This window comes from Tilletiopsis washingtonensis (assembly GCF_003144115.1).
Source record: "Tilletiopsis washingtonensis strain MCA 4186 unplaced genomic scaffold FA09scaffold_5, whole genome shotgun sequence".
Taxonomy (NCBI): domain Eukaryota; kingdom Fungi; phylum Basidiomycota; class Exobasidiomycetes; order Entylomatales; genus Tilletiopsis; species Tilletiopsis washingtonensis.
Genome location: NW_020312002.1, coordinates 347533 through 363035, shown reverse-complemented (window position 1 = coordinate 363035; position 15503 = coordinate 347533). Strand labels below are relative to the sequence as shown.

At 67.5% G+C, this 15503-nt stretch overlaps 6 protein-coding genes across 6 annotated transcripts; 2 read left to right on the top strand and 4 right to left on the bottom strand.

Annotated features, from left to right (window-relative positions):
- Positions 1–276: 276 nt before the first annotated feature.
- On the bottom strand, positions 277–1680 carry FA09DRAFT_328489 (putative 60s ribosomal protein L21-A). Its single transcript, XM_025741793.1, has 4 exons — positions 1639–1680; positions 1034–1196; positions 678–882; positions 277–403 (listed from the first exon to the last, which is right to left on the bottom strand). Coding segments are annotated over exons 1-4 (483 nt in total). The 5' UTR covers positions 1641–1680; the 3' UTR covers positions 277–290.
- Positions 1681–1991: 311 nt separating this feature from the next.
- On the top strand, positions 1992–3597 carry FA09DRAFT_328487 (40S ribosomal protein S9). The gene is made up of 4 exons (XM_025741792.1): positions 1992–2031; positions 2268–2405; positions 2641–2777; positions 2938–3597. The coding sequence occupies exons 2-4, from the start codon at positions 2268–2270 to the stop codon at positions 3254–3256; spliced, it is 594 nt and encodes a 197-aa protein (XP_025599978.1). The 5' UTR covers positions 1992–2031; the 3' UTR covers positions 3257–3597.
- A 189-nt stretch (positions 3598–3786) lies between these two features.
- FA09DRAFT_305600 (putative mitochondrial ribosomal protein S19) lies at positions 3787–4674 on the bottom strand (the record flags this gene model as incomplete). Its single annotated transcript, XM_025740505.1, has 2 exons — positions 3787–3919; positions 4528–4674. Coding segments are annotated over 2 exons (280 nt in total), but the record flags the coding sequence as incomplete, so codon positions are not given.
- A 308-nt stretch (positions 4675–4982) lies between these two features.
- On the top strand, positions 4983–6897 carry FA09DRAFT_328486 (Dolichyl-diphosphooligosaccharide-protein glycosyltransferase 48kDa subunit). The gene is made up of 4 exons (XM_025741791.1): positions 4983–5283; positions 5460–6036; positions 6115–6313; positions 6371–6897. Exons 1-4 carry the CDS (start codon positions 5025–5027, stop codon positions 6827–6829), a joined length of 1494 nt encoding a protein of 497 aa, XP_025599976.1. The 5' UTR covers positions 4983–5024; the 3' UTR covers positions 6830–6897.
- On the bottom strand, positions 6858–11886 carry FA09DRAFT_359105 (DNA/RNA polymerase). The gene is made up of 3 exons (XM_025745059.1): positions 10841–11886; positions 7665–10776; positions 6858–7599 (listed from the first exon to the last, which is right to left on the bottom strand). The coding sequence occupies exons 1-3, from the start codon at positions 11653–11655 to the stop codon at positions 7000–7002; spliced, it is 4527 nt and encodes a 1508-aa protein (XP_025599975.1). The 5' UTR covers positions 11656–11886; the 3' UTR covers positions 6858–6999.
- Positions 11887–12171: 285 nt separating this feature from the next.
- FA09DRAFT_328485 (DUF21-domain-containing protein) lies at positions 12172–15194 on the bottom strand. Its single transcript, XM_025741790.1, has 3 exons — positions 14466–15194; positions 13585–14410; positions 12172–13534 (listed from the first exon to the last, which is right to left on the bottom strand). Exons 1-3 carry the CDS (start codon positions 15140–15142, stop codon positions 12263–12265), a joined length of 2775 nt encoding a protein of 924 aa, XP_025599974.1. The 5' UTR covers positions 15143–15194; the 3' UTR covers positions 12172–12262.
- Between the last annotated feature and the right edge of the window lie 309 nt (positions 15195–15503).

Below are 15503 nucleotides of genomic sequence, written 5' to 3'. Positions count from 1 at the left end.
AGAAGCACACGCGGCGCATGATCTTGCGCAGTGGAGGCGTGACGCTGACTAAGCACCAGGGCTCCTCAACACCCGACACGCGGCCCAGACGCAGTCACAAGCGAGGCCGACACACGAGAGCATCCAGAGAGGTAGAGAGCAGATGCAGAGCACAGACACACGCTGGCGCACCCCGCCGGGTTCGCGCCGCATCCGCACGTCACACGCAGCAGAGTCACAAATGCCAGAGTGAAATTTTGGCCCTCCCCGCGAAGAACAAGTACAACACAACGGTGCGGCGGCGACAACCATTAGATGTACGTGTCGTAGGCAATGGGCGCCAGCGTCTCCGGTGCGTTCTCCTTGGTCGAGATGGTGCGTGCCTCGCGCGGCTGTGCCGGCTGGCGCTTCAGGTTCACCTTCTCTGTGGGCGGCAAGAGGGTCAGTGCGATGCGCAGAGGTCGATGTGGACGGCTACGGCAGCGAGTGGGCAGGTTGGCAGCGACGGCAAGCATCGACGGCGCACTACGTGCAGCGCTCCGGCCCGACGATGGCACGGCCCAGCGAGAGAGTTCGCTCCTGCTACGTTTCCAGCGCACCACCTCTGTGCGTCACCCGCCGACGCTCTCCTGCCGCCATATCCTTGTCTACGCCTTCTGCTCCACCACTGCCTGCCCACCATGCCACACGATACGCACCGCCCTTCTCCTTCGCCGCAATCTTCTTGGCCGCGTTCTCCTTGACGCGGTTCAGGAACTCGTCGCGGCACTTGCTGTGCTTGACGTGCTCGACACGCAGGTTGACGCGCTTCTCAATCTTGCGGTTGCCGACCGTCTTGTAGATGAGCACCTGCACGGCACGCGGCTGCACGCCGAACACGACGCCGGTGCGGCCGTGGTAGTACTGGGGCGGACGTGTGAGCATGGATCGGCCGGGCGAGACGCTGTAGCAAGCGGGGGCGCCATGCGAGCCGGCGCGCTCTGTCGGCGAGCTCTCGCATGCGCTGCACTGCTATGCCTGCCCCTCTGCTCTCCCTCCGTCGCGTGGTACACACCTTGTGCGGCATGCCCTTCTGCTCGGCGGCGTTGGCCTTGATGTCGACAATGTCTCCGACATGGTAGGGGCGCAGGTACGTGCTCAGCTTGATGGGGCCGTGCTTGCGGAAGTCGCGCTTGAACAGGTCACGCGTGCGCGCGCGGTATCCGAAGGAGTTCGGCCTAGGGGGGTGAGAGATTGTCAGTCCAGAGCCCGAGGGACGGCATACCGAGAGTGCGAGCGGGGAACGGCTACTGCTCTGAGGCGTCCGCTACGCGCAGCGCCACCGATCCGAACCCATCTCCGCCCATGGCCATGCCACGCCCGGCGACTGCAGGGCGCAGTGGCAGTCGGCAGCCTACAGCTCGCAGTGGCACATGCTCACGCGCCAATGAGCGCCAAGGCACCGCCGTCAAGCAGCACGAGCGCGACCCGCATGGCTGGCCAGCGGGAGCCGCGCGACGGCAGCTGCGGCCGCTTTGGCGCCAGCAGACGCCTCGATGCTTCGTGCGAGACGCACGCCGGACGGCGTGGCGAGATGATGCAGCGAGCGGGCAGCGCTGCCGGTGCGGCACGGATGGTGCAGAGATGCGACGACGAAGGAGACGCGTGCGGCATACGAACATTGTGAGAGGCTGCTTGAGGAGGGTGAGGGAGGTGGCAGGTGGGCGGAGAGAGGGAGCGACGAGCCGCGCTGTGTGAGCCGGCAGCGGCGCCGAGCCGAGGCAGCGCCAGAGGCAGCGCCCACAGCAGGCGCAGGCGGCGGGCGGCGGCGGCGGCGGCTTCCTGGCGCAGGGGAGCCCGCGCGTGCGACTCCGCGACGCGCTGCGGCGCTGCGCCGCGGCTGGGCGGAAGAGACGCGTCACGTGCGCCCGCCCTGCCTCGCCCTCCTTCGCGCCGCTGCGCCGCTCCCGCCTGCGCCTGGCCGCCGCCGCGCGCCGACTGCTGTGCCTGGCGCGGCCGCCTCGCTTCGCACCCACGACATCCCTCCCCCTCCTCCCCCTCAAGCTCGTCAAGGTGAGCTCGCCCGCCCGCTGGACACGCGGCCTCGCACGACCTGTGCATGCCGCTGCTGAGGATGCGGCGCATGTGCGGCCGCAGCAGAGGCAGCGCAGCGAGACGGAGAGAGGAGGCAGGGCGCATGCTGTCCGCCGCAGCCGCGCATGCTGGCGGCAGCACTCTCCTCTCTCCACTCTCGTCGCTGCACAGCAGACGTATCTCTCGTGCAGTCCTCACCACTGGTCCTCCCGCAGATGCCTCGCGCTCCCCGCAGCACCAGCAAGACCTACAAGGTCCCGCGTCGCCCCTTTGAGAGCGCGCGCCTCGACGCCGAGCTCAAGCTCGCCGGCGAGTACGGCCTGCGCAACAAGCGCGAGATCTGGCGCATTGCTGTGAGTGTCGCGTGCGGGCAGGGGAGACGATGGGAAGATGGCAATTGAGGGAGGAGAGGGCACGGACAACGGCGCCAGAGCAGGAGTGGGACAGAGACGGAAGGCTGCGCGAGGAAAGCGATGGAGACGGATGCAGGGACTGCTGTAGACGGGCAGGAGGTCGGATCAGGCTTGCCGCTCGGAGGTGCATCGTATATTCTGTGAGGGCAAGCGCTCATCTCCGCGCGTTCTACAGCTTGTGCTCTCCAAGATCCGTCGTGCTGCCCGTGAGCTGCTGAAGCTCGACGAGAAGGACCCCAAGCGTCTCTTCGAGGGTAACGCCATCATTCGCCGCCTGGTTCGCATTGGTGTGCTGGACGAGACGCGCATGCGGTGAGTACTTGGCAGGAGAAGAGAGGGCCAAGCATGAGTGAGAGAAGGGCGCAGGAGGAAGGCGTCGTGTGCTGCAGTTGGAGGGAACGAGAGGGCTGGCAGGGCACGCCACGGGCAGGAGGACACTACTACAAGGGCAGACCGCTCACACGCCGTGCAGTCTCGACTACGTGCTCGCCCTCAAGATCGAGGACTTCCTCGAGCGCCGCCTGCAGACGCAGGTGTTCAAGAGCGGCCTCGCCAAGTCGATCCACCACGCCCGCGTGCTCATCCGCCAGCGCCACATCCGCGTCGGCAAGCAGATTGTCAACGTGCCCAGCTTCACCGTGCGCCTCGACAGCCAGAAGCACATCGACTTCGCCCTCACCAGCCCCTACGGCGGTGCGCGCGCCGGCCGTGTCAAGCGGAAGCGCGCTGCCGCTGCCGCCGCCAAGGAGGGCGAGGCTGGCGGCGACGCCGAGGAGGAGGAGGAGGAGTAAATGCACAATCCCGTGTTGCACCCTCTACGCTCTCTCTCTCGCCCGTCGCTGTTCCTCTTCTGCATCACCATGGTTCACTCTCTCTCATCGGCGGTCCGGCGTGGCGCGCAGGCCTGCGCTCCACTGCTGGCCTATGACACGGGAGCGGCATGACGGTCGTGTGTGCCGTCGCGTCGTCTCTCTCTCTTCCTCATCCACGCACACTCCACGCATACACACACACACACTTTTCCTGGAGCGCCGCGCACCCGCGACGCCTCCACGTCCCACACTCTGTACTTTGAACGGTGCCAGCGCACCACCACCCAAAACCCCGAGAATGCTTCATGGCCTTGGCTCAGCCTGTGCCGCGCGAGTGTGACGGTCCGCAACAGAACCAGAGGGGACGGCAGGACGATGACATTGTTGTACAGATGAGATGCAGCGAGCGAGCGAGACGGGCAATACGGGCAGTTGACGACCCTGCAGTGGAGAAGGAGTCGTCAGCATCGGCTTGCTCCGCCAGCCTTGCACTGCAGCCGACTCACGCTCTACTTGTTCTTGGTCATGCGGTAGCTGAAGCGCTTGCGCGTCGCCGCAAACTCGCCCAGCTTGTGCCCGACCATCTCGTCGGTGATGGCCACGGGAATGTGGTGCTTGCCGTTGTGGATCAGGAACTTAAGCCTGCCGAGAGCGGGTGTGAGCGGACGGGAGGAGCGACACGGTGGAGTGGAGGCTGAGAAGGATGCTGCAGCAGCTCAACTGTCGCAGAGCATCTGAAGGCGGGAGTGACGTCGATGCAGCAGCTGGAGGGACGAACGCGCCGCGTCGTCCGACACATGAGCCGCAACAAAGCCAGAGGTCGCCCGCAAGAGGTGCCCAGGATGCGCCTGCAGACGGCCAGTAACGAGCGGTGCGCAGTGCGAGATTTCTCTAGCAAGGCTGCACTGGCCTCATAGCAGGTCTATGGCACTCTCTGCGCTTGCTCCTTTGCCGCACCCTCAGCCACGCTCAGCCCGCTGTGTAGACTGCTCCTGCCAAAGCGACGGCTCTGAGCCGCAAGGGCGGCGCCAGAAGAGCAGCGCAGCGCCACCTCAGTGACAGGCCTTGTGCGCCAGACTTTCTAGCGCTGCGGCGGCCCAGCAGTGCGCTTCGGAGCTTCCATCACCTGGCCTGCCCTGGCCCGGCCTGATGCATCGCGGCGTCGACTCGCCATCCTCACGCCCGCTGGCCTCGCACCGCGTCTCGCCCCCCTCGCCTCCACGGCGCTCCCGCTCGCCGGCGTGACTGACCCGACAAAGTTGGGCAGGATGGTGCAGCTGCGCGCGTTTGTGCGGATGGGCGTGTTGTTCTTGAGGGCCTGCGCCATGTTGGGGAAGGGCACGAAGAAGGGGCCCTTCCACGCCGAGCGAGCGGCGAGGGCTAATGAGGGACGCATGTGCGGCGCGGCGAGAGAGGCGCGGACGAGAGGAGAGGGCGCGCTGCTGGCGATGAGCACGGAGAAGTAGGAGAGCGAGGAAGGAGAGGCAGAGGCGGCAGCGAGAGAGGGCGAGGTGCAGTGGAGGGCGATGAGACCAGCTGGTGCCGAGGAGGCGGAGGCACTTCTGGCCGGCGCTGGGAGTCGCACGCGCCCTCCGCCAGCAGGCAGCGGGTCGGCGCTGCTCGGCCGCGCACGGCGGCGTCAGCAGCGCGCACCGACCACCGCGCGCCGCCAGCGCGACCTTCCCGAGCCGCCCGCCCACGGCCTGCTTCCTGCCTCTCCACCTCCTCTCTCACGCAGCATCCCAGCATGCGCTCTCTCCTCAGCGCACTCCTGGCGCTCCTGCTGCTGCCGCTGGCGCTGGCCCTCTCGTCGACGGGCCCGCGTGTGCTCGTCGTGCTCGACGAGCCGGCGCACGAGGCGCGCTACAGCCGCTTCTTTGGCGCCCTGCGCAGCGACCTCGGCCTCGAGCTCGCCGTGCGCGGCGCCCGGGACGACAAGCCGCGCCTGACCGAGTTTGGGCAGCGCAGCTTCGACCACCTGCTTCTGCTGGCGCCTGCAGCCAAGGGTGAGTGCGGCGAGTGGATCCGATGCGCGGGAGTGCGGAGCGCGTTGCCGGTGCTGTTGTGGAGCTGCAAAGGCGACACTGCAGGAAGGCCTGAAGCTCCATGCGCGATGCCTGTGCAGCAAGGCTTCCGGCTTTGGCCACCTCCGACCGTGTGTCTGACCCCTCCCTCCCATCAGCACTCAGCGCCGACCTCTCGCCGCAGGAGCTCGTCTCCTTCCTCAAGAACGGCGGTAACGTGCTCTTCGGCCTGGCGCCCTCGTTTGCCGAGTCGTACCGCGACCTGGCGCGCGAGTTCGCGCTCGAGGTCGAGCCGCGCTCCTCGCTCGTCGTCGACCACTTCCGCGCGCTCGCCGGCAGCAGCGACGGCGCCAGCAACGACTCGAGCATCCTGCTTGGCCCCGCGGCGCAGAACGGCGGCCTTGTCCGGAGCGCGCAGGTCTTCAGTGCCGAGGCACTGCAGGCGGCACAGCAGCACCCGCTGCTCTTCAGCGGCGTCGCCCACCGCGTCGGGCCGAACCCGATGGCCTTCCCGCTCATCCGTGCGGCGAGCTCTAGCTACTCCAAGACGGGCCTGCGCGCCGAGGGTGACGAGCCGCCAGCCGCCCCGCTCACCGGCGCCGATGCCGACGCGGCGCTGGTCAGCGGCTTTCAGCTGAAGGACAACAGTGCCCGGGCCATCTGGAGCGGCAGCGTCGACCTCTTTGCCGACGAGAGCTTGCAGGAGCAGAAGCGGCGGACACGGGATGGCGAGAGGTGAGTGGCTGTGCTGGGTGCCGAGCTGCCCTCGTGCAGGCCACTGGCGCTCCAGCGTGCTGACACCAACCCGAGCAGCTACACCTCCACCGCCAACCTGCCCGTGAGCCTGGCGCTCGTCTCGTGGCTGACGCAGTCGCACGGCGTGCTGCGCGTGGCGCAGACCTCGCACGAGCGCGTGCGTGCCGGCCCGCACGACGAGCGGCCAGACTACGAGGAGTGGGTCGACGAGGCGGGCGGCGCCGTGCAGCGCATGTACCGCGTCAAGGACCACGTTGTGAGTCGAGGGATGCTGCTGGCGTAGCGGCGGTAGGTGCTCACGCTCTGGCCACAGACGTTCAACCTCGACCTCTCGCTCCACGACCCCGTCAAGGGCTGGGTGCCGGCGCCGCGCGACCTGGACCTGCAGGTCTCGCTCGTCATGATCGACCCCTTCATCACTGCGCCCCTGGTGGCGATCGACCCTGCGGCGTCATCTTCAAGCGGCGCACTGGCCGAGGCAGAGCGCAGCAGCGCCGCGCACACGCGCTACAGCTCCACGTTCCAGGTGCCGGACCGGCACGGCGTCTACACGTTCCGCGTCGAGTGGGCGCGCCACGGCTGGTCCTACATCTCGACGCGCGACGTGGCGCCTGTGCGACCCTTCAACCACGACGAGCACCCGCGCGGCCTCAGCGCGGCCTGGCCGTACGTCGGCGGCGCGTTCAGCACCATGCTCTCCTTTGCCGTCTTTGTCGTGCTCTGGACGCTCACGACCGAGAAGAGCAGGCCGCGGGCAGGCAAGGAGGAGTAGATAGAGGCGCCACACGCAACGCCCAGACGCGGCTGCTGCGGCTCGACAAATGCATTGTTGATTCCTACGTTGTACACATGAGCTGCGCCGGCAACGGCGCAATCGAGAGCGAGAGGGCGAGACGGCGTCTAGAGTGGTGGTATGGAGCGGCCGCAGCCGCACGATTAGGTCTAGGAGAAGAAGTAGAGCGAGCGCTTGATCTCGGCGACGTCGAAGGCGCCGCGCGACGGCGTGGCGGGCAGCAGGTCGGCCAGCCGGACGTAGCCTGTGCGGGGCAGCGAGTTGTAGTGCAGCACGGAGCGCGACGCCGCATCGTCAACAGACATGTCCGTCTGGAGACGCCAGTCGGAGTCCGGACCCAGCATGTTGCGGCCAAAGACATCGCTCTCGGGCGCGTCCGCGTCGTTCGCCGCCTCGTTCGCCGCCTCGTTCGCCGCCTCGTTCGCAGCCTCGTTCGCAGCCATCTTGCGCCGGAATCTCTTCGGCAGCCTCGCCGGCTTGTGGCGATCCATCATCATCTCTGACACCTCCGTTGGGCTTGGCTCCGACGGATCGTCATCCTTGTCATCGATCGCCTCCGCCTCTTCGGACAAGTTCGTCTCGGCCAACGCCTCTGCGACCTTGGACATGTCGGTGGCGCCCATCTGGTCCACCGGCTGGGCAGCCAGCGCCCGCAGTTTCTTGGTCCGGATCTCCCGCCGCGCCACCTGGCGCGCGACATTGCGGGCCTCATTCGCAGGAATGAGGAAGTCCTTGTAGCGGTCCAGGAACTGTGCATGGCGCGTCAGCGGGCACGTCTCGCGAGAGCGGCGGCAGGGCGCGGACAGGGACTTACCTCGGCGCGCAGCCGACCGAGAATGTCCTCCGAGTGCAGCCGGACGAATGTGTCGCGGATGACGTCGCTCATCGTGTCGATGTCGCACGCGTGCGTCCAGTACGAGTCGTGCACACTGGCAAAGGTGAGCTGCTTGGCGTGGCACTCGATGGCGGTGAGGAACATGTGCGTGGCGTCGAGCGAGTGGATGAAGTTGGGCGCGAAGGCCGAGGCCTGCTTCGTCGGGTCCACCTCGGCCAGGCGGTTGGGGTCGGTGATGTAGACGCTCTGCATGGCGGTGTTGATCTGCTTCTTCTGCGTCCGGCGGTACGGCTGCACCACGGGCAGGCCGAGCGGCGTCGTCCAGATGACCGATGTCATCTGCTCCTTGGCCAGGCGGGCCCCCGCCAGGTACAGCACAGCGGGCGCCTCCGGCTCCAGACCTTCGTTGGCAGCACGAGGGCGCCCTGGCAGCCGGGGACCGGCCATTTCGCGCGGAGCGGCGATGTCGCGCGTGTATTCGCGATCGGCCTCGGGGATGCGGCGTGGCGGGATGCTGCGCGCGATGAGGCGTGCGCTCTGCGTCAGCCACCTCTGGATGGCGCCGGCGCCGGAGAACAGGTCGCCGATGCACATGAGCACGCAGTGCGCCAAGTACGTGGCGCAGTAGTACTCGGCCTCGAGGGGAATGTCGCCGCGGTCCTGCAGCTGGCGGTAGATCTGGTTCTTGGCGCCGATGAATGTCACGCCGTAGACGGTCGTCATCACCGTCTGCTTGACGACCTTGCGCGTGATCTTGCCGCGCACAAGGTTTGCCAAATCCTGCTGTGGGTGGTCCGGATTCGCCGCCTGGCGCTCGATGATCTCGATGACGAGATCGGCCACCTTGGTGTACACGTCCGAGGGCCGGTCGCCGCCGACGAGATTCACCTGCTGCGCACCGTTCGTGTCGCCTCCGAGCGCGGCGTAGTGCTGCAGACCGTTGCAGGTGCCGTCCTGGTGGACCGGCAGGCGGGACTCGTACGCCTCGGGCCCTTCGGGGTGGTCGTAGGCCTGCTGCAGCTCAATGCACGTGGCCAGGCACTGCCACGGGTCGTCGGCCTTTCGCCACCACTGCTCGTCTTCGCTCTCGCCGAGCGGGTTTGCAGCGCTGGCGCGGATCTGCTTCTCGTGCTGCTCTGCGAAGAGCTGCCGGTCGTGGAAGTTGGCCTTGTCGAAGCCGTGCAAGTTGGCCAGGTGGATTTGCAACCAGCGCAGGCCGCGCGCGCCGAGCGGCTTGGCGTCGTCGAAGAGGAGCAGGCCACGGCACAGGTCGTCGCCCAGGTGGTTCAGGTGCGGCGGGATCGGATATGCGCGCCCGCGGAAGTCCATGTTGTGCGGGAAGAACATGCGCTCGCCCATGAATGCGCGTGCGACCTCGAGCTTGTAGTTGAGGTCGCATCGCCGCGAGTGCGCGTTGGCCTTGTCGAGCGACCAGACCTTCAGCCGGCGCACATAGTCTGACTTGGCCTGCAGGTCCGTGTCGTAGTCCACCGGGCGTTCCGGCTCGGGCTCGGCAAAGGGCGACGCGGGGATCTTGAGAAACTCAGCGCCGCTGTTCCACACCTCGGAGATCACATCGTACACGCGCCGATTGACGCGCCAAGGCGTCTGGCCAAGCACATCCAGCGCGGAGAGCACCACGTCGAGCTCGGCATTGTCCGACGCAGCCTGCATGTACTGCGCCTGCTCGAGGCTGTCCTTGTAGCGCATGGCCGTCGTCCGCGTCGTCTGGTAGCCGCCCTGGTCGTGCGCCATCCACGGGCGAGGCGCGACGAGCATCGGCAGCATGCGCGCGTCGACGGAGCCGATGTTCTCCTTGTCGAGGCGCTCACCCACCACCTCGTTGACGCGGATGATGCCCAGCTTGCGCCCCTGGACGTACTGGTACGCCGCATAGAACGCCGGGTGCTCCTCGACGTGCAGCTTGCCGTCGGCGTCGCGCGCCGAGCGCGTCACGGTGGCCTCTTGCATGAGCAGCTGGATCAGGAAGCTGCCGACGCGCGCGCGGATCGGCTGCGTCCACGGCTCCAACTCGCCGGCGATGTCGTTGGCACCCTCCGCCTCGGCCTCGGCGCGGAGTCGGGCGCGGAGGCCCTGGTCGAGAACACGCTCGCCGCGCAGGTTGAGACTGAGCTTGCGCGCGAGTTTGCGGAGGTGCGGCTTCTTGCGCAGCAGATTCATGTGGTGCTCGTTCTCGACGGCGCGTCCGATGTGGATCAGCGCGCGCGTGGCCTTTGTGCCGTCCGGCACGCCGGATGTGCCGTGCAGCCGCATGATCTCGACGATGGTGAGCAGGCCGAGCGAGTTGGGACTGAGCAGCCCCAGGAAGGGCAAGAGGTCCTCTTCGTGGGGCATGCTGGCAGACGTCTGGCTCTCGGCGTCGAGTCCGTCGTTGGAGCTGCTGGCCGTCTGTGACGTGCGCTTACGCCGAGCATTCGCCTGGTCGATGCTCATGCGCTCAACCTCCTTCGCGATGCGCGCTTCCAGCTTCTGCAGCCACTCCCACATCCAAAGGCGCAGCTGGCGGCCCTTGAGCCCGCTGTCGTTGCGCGCAGAGACGCCCGCCATCTGCTTCGCCTCCATTTCGAGGCGCTGACGCGCCGCCTTGAGCGCGCTGCGTTCCAGAATCTCTTGCCGCATGTAAGGATCCGCCTCCGTCTGCCGGCCCTCGACCACGGCGACCAGGCTGTCGCGCAGAATGTCGAGGTTCGGCACCACCCTGTTCAGCCCATCCGAGGACATCTTGGTCGTAGGGTTCAGAGGCTCCGGAGACTCGAGATCTGCTGCCAAGTCGAACTCGTCGTGCTCTGCGCTCGCGCCCGAGGCGATGCTCTGCGCGACCGTCTGCAGCTCGGTCTGAGCGAGCATGTCGCCTGCCTCGGACGTCGCGTCGATGAGCATGGCGATGGCGTGTGCGGCGTCGGGCTCCTGATCGCGATGGCGCGAAAGAGTCGAGGCGTCGTCTGGAGCCGAGTCAGTGAAGATGTGGGAGTTGAAGATGCGCTCGAGCGGGATGTCGAAGCGGCGTGCCGCGCTGACTAGGGTGTACAGAGACGGGGAGCCGGCCGGATAGCTTCCGGAGCTCTGCAATCTGTCACGCGAATGCCCAGCGTCAGCGCCCTCGCGCTCGCAGCCCTTACGAGCCGGCCACTCACCTGACTACGCCCTTCAGCATGATGGCCAACGTCGAGTGCCCGGGCCGAGGCCGCAAGATACGCGACTCTGGCGTGCTCTCCGACATCTCTTCGAACATTGCCCAGGCGCGCCTGAGCCACTCGTTGTCTCGGTTGCTCTTCGTCGCCCACGCCTTGCGCAGGAAAGCGCCGAGCATCAGGTTGTAGAGCGGCTCGTCGAGCAGAAAGTGGTGACCCGAGGCTACTCGGTCATGCTCCGTCTCCTTGCTCCGCGCGTCCTCTTCGGCCTGCAGCTGCTGGAAGAGCTTCGTGGCGCGGTCGACGAGACCGGTGGTGAGGCATGCCCGCAGGATCGAGAGGTTCTCGCGCGGGCGAGAGGGCAGAAAGAATCTGCGGTCGAGCTCGAGGTCGCGCAGCTCATCAGCCGTCGGAGGCGTGGCAGAAGGGTCTCTCACGCCGCGCGCCTTGCCCCTTCCTAGAATCTTCTTGCCGTCCGTGACACGAAAGAACTCGGCCTCGCCCACGTGTGACGGCAGCGGAATCGGCAGGCGGGTCTTGAACTGCTGGAAGAACGGCTTTGGCGCAGAGAGTATCTCTGACTGCATCGGCGCCGTCGTGTCTGCGTCTGGCGGTGCAGACCGACGGAGCGAGGCGCGCAGTCTGCTCGGCGCCGACGTGTGCAGCGCAGCGGCGGCACGGGCAGCGGTCCGTCGTGGCGCCACGCGCAGACGCGGCAGCGTGGCGGCCGAGGCGCCGGGCGTCGCACTGGCCGCGAGCGCAGCGCTGCCGGAGCGCCCGAGCATGCGGCTGCGCTGCAGCATGGTCATGGAAGGCATGGCCAGGCAGCGGCGAAGGCCTCGCCGAGTCGCAGAGCGGAGCTGCGCAGCAGGCGTGTGGCAAGCAGGCCGCAGCAGGCTCGGGGTGGAGGCACCGCCCAGCGGCAGAGGAGCCGGCGAGGAAGGGAGGCGGTGGTGAAGCTGTGCGGCGGTCGCGACAGACGCAGAACACGCAGCAGCTCGAGGTGACGAGCTGGCGGAGGTGAAGGTGGTAGAGGTGAGGGCGAGAGGAGGGAGCTGCTGACTGCTGCATGTCAGGCCTGCCTTTCTTCCGCCGCGCGGCGGCCCCGGCACGAGATCCGACGCCGCCAAAATCTGGGTGGTCCGTCACGTGACGCGGGTCCGTGCTGATGACCTCTCCGGAGCTGCGTACGTGTGTACCCTGATCGCAGCTCAGTCCTCTCGCTTTCCGTCACTCTCAGCGCTGTTGTCGCCGTCTTGGACCAGTGATGCCCAGACGCGCACAGCAGCGTTCCAAGCACATAGCAAGCAGATGCACGAGCAGCACACGGGCAGCACAGTCCACGACAATGCATTCCGCTGATGTCGGGTCTCATCACAGTAGCAAGACGATCTCAATGGCAGCGCGAAACGGACAGGCGAGAGGTCAGGTGCCGCCGGGCGGCGGCTGCGCAGAGGCGCCAGCGGAGGGCTCAGCGCCGGCGACACTGCCCAGCTTCTGCTCCTGCTTCGGAGCGACGAGCGGCGTGCTCTTGAAGCGAGCGCCGCGCGCTGCGGCGGGGATCGGCGTCGAGGTGCCCGACGCGGGCGATGCCACGACCGGGAGCGGCGAGAGGTTCGCGGCGCTGCTGCTGCGGGCCACGCCAGGTGCCGGCGACTCCTCTCCGGCCGCACTAGCAGCACCTGCGGTCGCTCGACGCAGCAGCGAGCGACCGCGCTGCGAGCGGCGCTGGCGTGCGGCAGGTGCAGCAGCAGCAAGAGTACGAGGGCCAGGCTCGGCACTCGAGGCGCGTCTGGCCTTCTCCGGCCCAGAGGCACGCGGCGGAAGCTCCGACGACTGCGCCAGATCCTGCGCTGCCGGAGCATCCGAGTCGTCCGCCGTGTCCTCATCGTCTCCGTCAGAGGCCGCTTCGCGCTCCGTGTCCGAGACGGCGGCACGGCGACGCTGCGAGATGCGGCGAGGCGCACTAAGCGCCAGCGCGGCACTAAGACGGCCCGGCGCGGTGCTGACGACCTCCGAGGGGAAGGTGAGAGAGCGAAGCGGAGGTGTGCGAGCCTCGCCGGCGAGGGCGTCGTTCGCGGCGAGGGCCACTTTCTCGCTGGCCTCGGCGGGGGTGACTTCGCTTGCTGCCGTGGCTTGCCGCGAGGGCGAGGCCGGCGGCGAGAAGTCCCGTAGGCCCGAGCCAGCACCTTCCTTGTCGTGCTCGTCGTAGATCTCCTCGGCGAGCAGCTCCTCGAGCAAGTCCTCAAGTGTGATGATGCCGATGGGAGCGTCTGCTACAGCCTCGAGGGCATGTTGCTCCTCGGCTGCGCTCGGACGGGAGGCCATGCGGCGCGGCCGTGCGGCAGGCTCCGAGCCTCGGACCAGACGACGCATCCAGCTGCGCTTCGAGGATGCCTTCTCCTCAGCAAGATCTTCTTCGTCTCCGCGGTGCAGGCTCGCCGTATCACTGTGGCTGCCGCTGCCGCTGCTGGCCGCATCGCCGCCCAGCTGCTTCTCCTCGTCGATGGCGCCCAGATGCTTGCGTGCACGAGGCCACGAGTGTCCTTCGTGTGCGTCCGACACGGCCGTCGCATCGGTCGAGCTGTCGCGGTCGTCCTCGTCGTCTCCGTCGGCGTCGCGCTGGCGCCGCTGGCTCGAGACGATGGCCATGTGCGAGCGGCCCTCTTGGAAAGCATTGAGAATGTTGAGCAGCGGCTGGAAAAAGTCAGTGCGGTGCTCAGATGAGGCGACTAGTGCTGACTCACCTCGTCGGCAGCGACCGTCGGCAGCGCGTTCAGCACCAGATCCGAGATCGGCGTCGCGTCCTCGGGATCCAGCAGCACCGTCTGCTTGACGAGCAGCATGCCGAGGATCTTCTTGCGGCGCACCGTGGCGACGCTGCCGCTCTGCCCCTCGGCCAGCTCTTCCGGAGCAGGCGACGAGGGCCGCGAGTTCTCCGTTGAGTTGGGCGCTCCAGAATGCAGGCCGAAGCTGGCCTTGCGCGCCAGTGCAGAGAAGAGGCCCTTGCGCCCCGGCGTGACGTTGCCGCTCTGCGGGCCAGCCGCGCCACGGCCGGCCGGCACGTCGACCTCGGCATAGATGGGAATGCGCGAGTGTCCGCTGCGCACGATGCGCTCGAGCGTGGCGTAGTCGAGACGCGCAGTGATCGGCAGCATCAGCACGTTGGCGATGGGCGTCATGGCCTGCTGTGCGACCTTCTCCTGCAGGTCGAGCGCACCGCCGACCAGCGTGACCACGTCGCGCTTCAAATCTCCGCCGTGCGCTCCGCCGTGTGCCCGCGCCAGGTGCATATTGACGAGCTCCTTGAGCTCGGCGCGGCGGTAGATGGTGCCGTGGTGCGGGCCGAGGGCGTAGTTGAGCACGCGCGAGATGGGCCAGGCGATCGGGTACAGCAGGAAGATGATCATGCGCGTCGGCGTGGCCATGCGTGCGCCAACCTGCAGGCCGTAGCGCGAGCAGAACGACTGCGGGATCAGCTCGGCGAAGATGATGACGAGCACGATGGAGATGATCACGGCGGCGAATCCAGGAATGACCTCATCGATGATAATGGGCAGCGTCTCGTTGGTACTGCGAGCGGTGTGAGTGATCTGCGGAGGCAGCCGCAGCCAGACGAGCCACTCACATCATGTTGGCGACCAGCAGCGTCGTCAGCAGCAGATGGCCGTCCTTGCGGATGGGCAGGATCTTCTCGGCCTCCATGCGCTGCTGCGGCGTGCCCGTCGTGGCGAGCACCTGCAGTTGCGTCTCGTCGAGCGACATGTAGCCGAGCGTGAGGCCGGCAAAGATGCCGGAGAGAATGACGAGCACGGGAATGAGGATGCCGGCGAGCGCCTGCAGCTTGGCCGACGTGTGGTGCGGCTCGGACGTGGCGGAACAGGCGGCAGGCGCAGCTTCCTGGCGTCGGACGGATTGTGTGCGTTGCTCGGTGGGCGCGGCGAGCAGCGCCTCGAGCTGGCGGGCGAGCGACGCATCGTCGCTGTGTGGAGTGAGAGGCTGCGCGAGGAGCAGCTGCTGCACGGCCTCTCTCAGGGCGGGCCGCTGCGCCAGCAGAGGCGCAGGTGGCGCGCCGGCGGGTTGAGCAGCGGCATCGAGGCGCGTGGCGGATGTTGCGCCCGGCGCGGGCTGCACGGCCGGGATGGCATGGGCGAAGGTGGAGGTGGCGCAGAGGAGTAGGACTAGTATGGCGAGTGGCAGGCGCGAGACCCAGCGGCGGCGGCGGCGGCTTATGGGAAGACGCCAGCCATGGGTGTGGACTGGCGAGAAGGCGGGCGAGAGGCTTCGTATATCAGGATCGTCCATTCACGTGGAGTGCGAGGTGCGGGGTGGAAGTTGGAGGTCAGGGGTGGTGGAGGACGGGACGAAGGGGAAAGTGCGGGACGCGGCGCTCTTTGGGGCCCGCCGGCCGCGACACGACGCGCAGCAGCGCCACGGTCAGCAGCAGCACCGCCTCGGCCCGGGTGCGCTTGCACGCCGGCAGCACCGCACGCACAGCCGTGATACGCATGAGCCGCCGCCTCGCATCGCAGCAGGCCTCCACGCTCCCTTGCCCCTCAGCAGGGCCCTCATGTTCCATCTCACCCTGCTGGCGGCTCTGCGACGCGCCCGCAGCCCACTGGTGCGAGCACGCAAGCGCAGCCGGGCTTGGCCAGATCTCAGATCT

What these genes read in the sequence shown, in the direction of transcription:
- FA09DRAFT_328489 (XM_025741793.1), bottom strand. An exon ending in AGAAGGGCATGCCGCACAAG is followed by an intron (nt 883 to 1,033) that starts GTGTGTACCACG and finishes CGTCCGCCCCAG; the next exon opens with TACTACCACGGCCGCACCGG. An exon ending in TGCGGCGAAGGAGAAGGGCG is followed by an intron (nt 404 to 677) that starts GTGCGTATCGTG and finishes TGCCGCCCACAG; the next exon opens with AGAAGGTGAACCTGAAGCGC.
- FA09DRAFT_328487 (XM_025741792.1), top strand. Translation starts at nt 2,268, where the DNA reads ATGCCTCGCGCTCCCCGCAGCACCAGCAAGACCTACAAGGTCCCGCGT. An exon ending in GCGAGATCTGGCGCATTGCT is followed by an intron (nt 2,406 to 2,640) that starts GTGAGTGTCGCG and finishes CGCGTTCTACAG; the next exon opens with CTTGTGCTCTCCAAGATCCG. An exon ending in CTGGACGAGACGCGCATGCG is followed by an intron (nt 2,778 to 2,937) that starts GTGAGTACTTGG and finishes CACGCCGTGCAG; the next exon opens with TCTCGACTACGTGCTCGCCC.
- FA09DRAFT_328486 (XM_025741791.1), top strand. Translation starts at nt 5,025, where the DNA reads ATGCGCTCTCTCCTCAGCGCACTCCTGGCGCTCCTGCTGCTGCCGCTG. An exon ending in GCTGGCGCCTGCAGCCAAGG is followed by an intron (nt 5,284 to 5,459) that starts GTGAGTGCGGCG and finishes CCCTCCCATCAG; the next exon opens with CACTCAGCGCCGACCTCTCG. An exon ending in CGGACACGGGATGGCGAGAG is followed by an intron (nt 6,037 to 6,114) that starts GTGAGTGGCTGT and finishes CAACCCGAGCAG; the next exon opens with CTACACCTCCACCGCCAACC.
- FA09DRAFT_359105 (XM_025745059.1), bottom strand. Translation starts at nt 11,655, where the DNA reads ATGCCTTCCATGACCATGCTGCAGCGCAGCCGCATGCTCGGGCGCTCC. An exon ending in ATGCTGAAGGGCGTAGTCAG is followed by an intron (nt 10,777 to 10,840) that starts GTGAGTGGCCGG and finishes TTCGCGTGACAG; the next exon opens with ATTGCAGAGCTCCGGAAGCT. An exon ending in TCGGTCGGCTGCGCGCCGAG is followed by an intron (nt 7,600 to 7,664) that starts GTAAGTCCCTGT and finishes CGCCATGCACAG; the next exon opens with TTCCTGGACCGCTACAAGGA.
- FA09DRAFT_328485 (XM_025741790.1), bottom strand. Translation starts at nt 15,142, where the DNA reads ATGGACGATCCTGATATACGAAGCCTCTCGCCCGCCTTCTCGCCAGTC. An exon ending in CTGCTGGTCGCCAACATGAT is followed by an intron (nt 14,411 to 14,465) that starts GTGAGTGGCTCG and finishes CACCGCTCGCAG; the next exon opens with TACCAACGAGACGCTGCCCA. An exon ending in CGACGGTCGCTGCCGACGAG is followed by an intron (nt 13,535 to 13,584) that starts GTGAGTCAGCAC and finishes GACTTTTTCCAG; the next exon opens with CCGCTGCTCAACATTCTCAA.